This window comes from Colobus angolensis, unplaced genomic scaffold, assembly GCF_000951035.1.
Source record: "Colobus angolensis palliatus isolate OR3802 unplaced genomic scaffold, Cang.pa_1.0 Scaffold36, whole genome shotgun sequence".
Classification (NCBI taxonomy): domain Eukaryota; kingdom Metazoa; phylum Chordata; class Mammalia; order Primates; family Cercopithecidae; genus Colobus; species Colobus angolensis.
The window spans coordinates 8,273,440-8,279,876 of record NW_012116932.1 but is presented as its reverse complement, the minus strand read 5'-3'; the positions used below and the strand labels follow the sequence as shown (position 1 = coordinate 8,279,876).

At 50.0% G+C, this 6,437-nt stretch overlaps 1 protein-coding gene across 10 annotated transcripts in view; it reads right to left on the bottom strand.

Annotated features, from left to right (window-relative positions):
- The window catches only part of IGF2BP2 (insulin-like growth factor 2 mRNA binding protein 2), a 184,277-nt gene that overhangs the window by 9,765 nt on the left and 168,075 nt on the right, over positions 1-6,437 (bottom strand). For 7 of the 10 annotated variants that reach the window (XM_011953375.1, XM_011953374.1, XM_011953378.1 and 4 more), the window contains 2 exons: positions 4,855-4,923; positions 3,786-3,902 (listed from right to left, as the gene is read on the bottom strand). In XM_011953375.1, coding sequence (XP_011808765.1) covers positions 3,786-3,902; positions 4,855-4,923 — 186 coding nt within the window. The remainder of the gene's footprint in view (positions 1-3,785; positions 3,903-4,854; positions 4,924-6,437) is intronic. The other 3 variants (XM_011953376.1, XM_011953377.1, XM_011953385.1) reach the window with 1 other exon arrangement.

The following is a 6,437-nucleotide window of genomic DNA, read 5'->3' as shown; positions in this document are numbered from 1 at the left end:
GTGGTGGCACACACACCTGTATTCCCAGCTACTTGGGAGGCTGAGGCAGGAGAATCACTTGAACCCAGGAGGTGGAGGTTGCAATGAGCCGAGATCAAACCACTGCACTCCAGCCTGGGTGACAGAGACACTCTGTCTTAAAAAAAAAAAAAGGAAAATGAGTGCACACCAGGCATTTAGGAACGTGAGGATGAGCCAAGACTGAGGTCAGAACACACATCTCCTAAGGTCCTCCACACCTGCCCCAGGTTGGCTGCAGATGCAGTTCTAAGCTAAGATCAAATACGAAACAAGAAACATGTTCAATGACAGGATCATCATGCTCTAAGGCAAAACCCAAGTAGCGGTTCAAGGGAGGCGCCATTCCTGAGACTAGGTCTCGAGAAAGATCTGTTGAGCGAAATGGGATTCACTCTCGGTGTTGCATTTGTGCGTGGATCACCTCTGGACCACGGTGTCACTTGGGCTCCTCCAGGAAGACCTCCACCGCCAGAGGGTTCAATTTTGTTTCCTCTCAGTGTGTCCTATAGGCCAGATCCGTCCATGGGCCTCAGGGTCCAGGGTGGCTGCTCCAGCTTTACTGTGAGTACATAGCCAAGACATGCTCAGACCCGTCCCACTCTGGAAGGAGGGACCCCTTCATGGGATCCGCAAAGAGTTCTCTGGCCTTGACTCCCTGGTGGCATGAAGATGAACGTGAGACTCAGGTGAGTCTCTGAGCTTCTTGGGGGACTTCCTTTGCTGTGGGCAGCCATTTCTTGGCAGGGCCTCGGCCAAAAAATACAGATCTGAGTGTGTTGAGGGGTCTGACACCCTCTGGTAGATCACACAGAGCCTGGCCATTGAGACTTCTGGCAGGATCCCTTGACTCTACTTTGAGATCCATACCTGGCATTAAATCTGGTCCTTATCTCAGAGTAAATAAGAGAGAGTGGATCATGGCTGTGTGGTTCCCAGCTCCTACCACCACCCAAACCAAGAAGGGCGAATGGCTGATTCATGATTCACACTGACCAAATCAGTTCTGTCATCACCATCCACTTCCTAGTGACTTGTGGCTGCTTTGCTCAGATTCTCCAGCCTAGACTAGAAGTTGGAGGGCTACTTATGCACTTCTGCTTGTGCTACTTGTGCACTTTTTTGCAGTTTTGGAATGTCAGTCTATGGGCACACTCCCTCTGAAGGGGCAGGAATGAGGACCCCATCTTATGACTGAAGCAAATGGGGCGCAGAGATAACTGCCAAGATCACAGGGTAAGCAGGGCTGGAGCAAGGATCTGGAATTAGGTGTCACTGGCTGAATTAATTTTGTGCAGCATTTGGAAGCCTGTTCTACAGGAAAGGCAGGTGATGTGAGCTCAGCTCTCACCTGCAACCAAAGCATCTCTTGGAGTGCATCAGCCAGATCTTAGCTCAGTCCACCTCCTCTGGGCACTCTGCTCCCATGGATGAGTGTAAGGCTCTCTCCCCGCCCGGAGGCATCAAATGTGCCCCTCACTGTGGCCCCCAAAGACTGGCAAAGTAGAAACTAGGGGTGGGAGAATCTCTGGAGTTAGTGAGATCATCCATCTTGCTTTAGAGACAGATGTTTTCAGGGACCTGTTGAGACAAAAGGAATCTAGCAAAAAACAGATTTATTTTATTTTTATTTTCATGAGACAGAGTCTTGCTCTGTCACCAAGGCTGGACTGCAATGGCGTGATCTCAGCTCGCTGCAACCTCTACCTCCCAGGTTCAAGTGATTCTCCTGCCTCAGCCTCCTGAGTAGCTGGGATTGCAGGCACCCGCTATCATACATGGCTAATTTTTGTATTTTTGTAGAGATGGGGTTTCACTATATTGCCCAAGTGGTCTCCAACTCCTGACCTCAGGTGATCCACCCGCCTCAGCCTCCCAAAGTGCTGGGATTACAGGCATAAGTCACCATGCGGGGCCGATTGATTTTAAAAATTTGGAAATTTCCTTCACAAATACTTGGCCTCCCTGGTTTATGCTATGGAGAGAGGCAGGAGCCGGGGAAGTAGAAGACTGCTGGAGAAGACTGTCAGCCCAGCATAAAAAGCACTATCTTGACCTTCCTAAGCTGTAGAGCCCATTCTGTCCTCCTGATGCAACACTGCTGTCTTTGCCCATCACAGACGCCAGGAGCACGGTGACACATCACCACTGGACCTTGCTGGGACCTGGGACTGTGGGATGCAGCCCATGGGACTGATCTCTCTCTTATTTTCCTAGAGGTCCTGCTGGGAATTATTCTGGCATCGCAGTTAGGTTGCTATGGTGGCAAAACACACTGGTCCGGAAACAGAATAACCTGGGCAAATCTTGGCTCTCATCTTCTTTAGCTTTGTGGCTTTGGACAAGTCAGTGAAAACTCCCTAGTTCCTCACGGGCAACAGTAAACGAAGAGGTCCTGTGGTGGTGAGCCCCAGGAGGTGCTGGATATCCCAGAAGTCAGCAGGATTTCTATCTCAGAGCCAGCCCTGCCACATGTGTGCCTTGCCCACGTCCCAGCACTCTCTGAGCCTCACTTTTCTCTGCTGAACAAGAGGGGGATTTGATGAGATGGTCCCTCAAGTCCCTTTTAGTTGAAATGGTCCTTTTTCCTGCTGGCATCTCAGATTGCAGGACTGAAAGCTGAGCAAGGCCCAAAGGCTGCAGCCAGCTGGGGGCGTTTTCCACACTTTACTCAGCCCACCCTCAGGGGTCAGGCCAGCACCTGCCTATCTGCCTAGGCCGGCGTCTCACCTGCAGCAGGCCTGCTGGGCACAAGGGCCCCATACCTCAGGGCTCTCATCCTGTCTGTCCACTCTGCAGATGAGATAAATGAGGCCTGAGAGGGAAAATGATTCACCAAAATGAAATTCTCTGATGGTCTCAGTGCAACCCTTGTTCTGTACTACTCAGAATATTTTTTGTTTTTTCTCTAGCACACTTGCTGTGGGAGAAATTCCAGCTCTTCCTGGGGAGAAAGTGTAAGCATTCTTTCTCTCCAAGTCATGAGACTTCTCATTTGGAATTCTGGGTTGTCCCATGGTAGCAAATTATTTTGCATAACAACAAAAACTCTGTTTCCGAAAATGTTTCGTGAGGCTTGGGACGTGCTCAGCATTCTGCCCGTGAGTCAGAGCTGATAGCTGGTCTTGGAGCAGGACCAGGGGCAAATAATCCTCCCCTTTCAGCTTCTCTGATGATTCTCCACACTGTGCTCAAGGAGGCAGGATGTGGGCCTGGAGATGCAGCCACGTCTGCATTTGCAGCCTTTCCATAAGTCAAGGACCTTCCTTCCTGAGCTGCTCTGCTCAGGCTGGGCTGCTTATTTGGTTAGATCCTCAGCTTTTGTTTATGATTTTATCATTGCTTTTAAAGAGTTTTTTATTCATATTATTTTCTCATAGTTCAGGGCCTGTGAAGTGGAGACTCATTAAAGCACCGTACACTGATACCTGCTAAGTTATCACTTCACTGCAGTCCCTTCCATTAGTTTGGGAAAATCCTCATCCTTTCTTTATCTTCTTGACGACAACAATGATAAAACAAAAAGGACTGGATTGGGTTGTTGGCTACTAATATTTTTTTCTAATTCAGTGGTTAGTTGAAGAGTAAAGGAATAAGAAAGGGAAAGATGAGAGCGGACGGGGATAGTCCTGGGGCAAATGTTCTAGATCCCTGTGGGATTCTGCCTCTGCATGGTGTGGCATTGCCTGGGACTGAGAGGGCACAAGGGACGTGGGGCGAGGGGAGGTGGTAGAAAGGGCCACAAGGGCTATCGGGAGCAGCCTCACCTTGATGGAGGCTCCGGCGAATCTCGCCAGTTGTTTGATGTGTGCCCCCTTCTTCCCGATGATGGCGCCCACAGCCTGGGTTGGGATGAAGAGATTCACAACCTCCTGCTCTGGATACTGGGAGGGCAAAAAAGACAAGACAGAAGACATCATTGCCACCGGGCTCTCTCCTCCAGGCACTCCACAGGTACCAAGTGCCTTACCATGAACCCCATGGCGGGAAGGCCCCGCCACCCAAGGAAATGGCCAAAATGCTGCACGGGATCTTTCTGCGGCCTGCGGCTCTGCAGGTGTGAAGCCTGAGGAAGGGACCTGAGCACAGGCAGCACTCGTGACAGTCAAGGGCATACTCCTCTTGAGCATCTCAATTTGTTGGATTCCAAAAGCTGTCTGTTCACAGGTTTTCTGTCTTATACAAATGTGATCTGTATCTCTCCTGTGTCTTCATCCAAGAAATGAAAACAGCTATTAAACATACCTGGCCTGCAGATAGCCCCAAGGCATTCTGATGAAGGGAATGGAAAGCTGCCCAACCCATATGGTATCCAGAGAAGCATTTTCACAACTAAACCTGCCCTGACCTGGCTGCATGGTGACTGCCCAGGAAAAAGGGGTGAACCATCCCTCCTGGGACCCTGTGACAAAAGGCAGAGGCTCTTGGGCAAGGCTGCCAGGGTTCCTTGCAAGTGGAGTCTGTGCAAATGACGTTCACCTCATTTGCTAGACTTTGTTCAAAGATCTTTGGAAACTCTGCTTTTCGGTGCCAATAGCACCTCCTCATCTGGCCTTCTGCTTGCCCATCTGCAGCAGCTCCTGCGACCTGTGAGGTGTGTGAGCATCCACAGGACTGTGCAACAGGAACGGCACAGGCCTCTGAAAAACCTCAAGGACGCTCGGGTGCTGGGGAGTTTGGCGTGCTCGTGCTTTGAGGTGTGTCACTCCCGGGACGACGCAGAACCACAGGAGACAGGACCCGCACTGTGAACATTCACTGGTCATCAAGGGCCATGTGGGCCCAGCCCCAGGAGAAGGAAAAGTGGCAGATGCAGCTGAACTGAGGGGCACTTACAGAGTGATGATGCGGGAACGGGCCAAACTGGTGATGGGGGTACAGGCTGGAAAAGTATCCGGAGTGGGTCTGCAGCATGAGAGAAACAGTCAGTGGGCGGGTGCCCTCAGGGACCGTCAGTGTCCTCAAGGAGGTAAGATTCCCCACGTGCGACACAGGCTCTCTGTGGCATCAGCTGGCTCCACTGTCATGTCTACACACCTGTCCCTCTGTGTCTCAGATCTCTGCTCCACCTTTCCCACTGAGACCACTGAATGCTTGGCAAGATGTCCCCTGGTTGCAGTGGCTCCTGGGCTAAATGTTCATTATTTCTAAGCTGAGTCATGTTTGAGGCTTCCTAGGAACATACCAGGGGTGTGAACGCACTCACACATACACACATACACCCACTGACACTTGCACCCACACACTCTTTGAACCTGCCCTCGGGTGGAGAGATGGGGCCAGGGCCTTCCATTTTCTGGGGAATGATGAGTCGTAGACGAAAAAGAACAGAGTGTGCTGGACAATACCCAAGAGCTATTCACAACAAGCGAATGTGTTCCTGGGGAGACAGATCAGTCAGCTCCATCAGAGAATTCTAGAAGGAATGGAAAGAATCCTGAGAAGGGAGAAATGTAAAAGGAGACTGAGCTTTGGGAATCTGAAATGGGAGGATCACTTGTGTCCAGGAATTTGAGACTAGCCTGGGTAACACAGAGAGACCCATCTCTACAAAAAATAAAAATAAAAAATTAGCTGGGCGTGGTAGGGCGCACTCTGGTCCCAGCTACTCAGGACGCTGAAGTGGGAGGATCACTTGAGCCTGGGAATTTGACGCTGCAGTGAGCGATAGCTGCACCACTGCACTGGTGCTGTGCCTGGGTGACAGAGCAACGCCCTGTCTCCATAAGAAAAAAGAGAGAGACTGAGAGAGGAGAGAAAGAAAATGAATGTGGAGAGAGAGGAGCAGGGAACAGGAGGGCAGGTATGGACAGAAAAAAGTAGAGCTATTAAGAAAACAGAAATTTATAAACTAGCTGTTTTTATTTTATTTATTTATTTTTGAGATGGCATTTCACTCTTTTGCCCAGGCTGGAGTGAAGTGGCACGATCTTGGCTCACTGCATCTTCCACCTCCCGGGTTCAAGTGATTCTCCTGCCTCAGCCTCCCGAGTAGCTGGGATTACAGGTGTGAGCCACCGCGCCCAGCCTCCTTCTCTTAGTTTCTGTGAGTTCAGGTTCTCTTGCAACACTACTCAAACCCTGGGCTGAACAGGCATTTTTGTTAGAGAGATCCTTGTTACATATTTGTTTCTGCATACCTTGTTTTATTCAAAAAAACTTTAGCTAAAAATAAATACAAAATTAAAACTTATTAACACATTGTAGGAAAAGCCGCACATTTTGTCATTATAAGTAAAATGAGGCCAGGTGTACAGTTGCTCACACCTGTAATCCCAGCACTTTGGGAGGCTGAGACGGACAGATCACCTGGGGTCAGGAGTTCAAGACCAGCCTGGCCAACATGGTGAAACCCCGTCTCTACTAAAAATACAAAAATTAGCCAGGTGTGGTGGCACACACACCTGTATTCCCAGCTA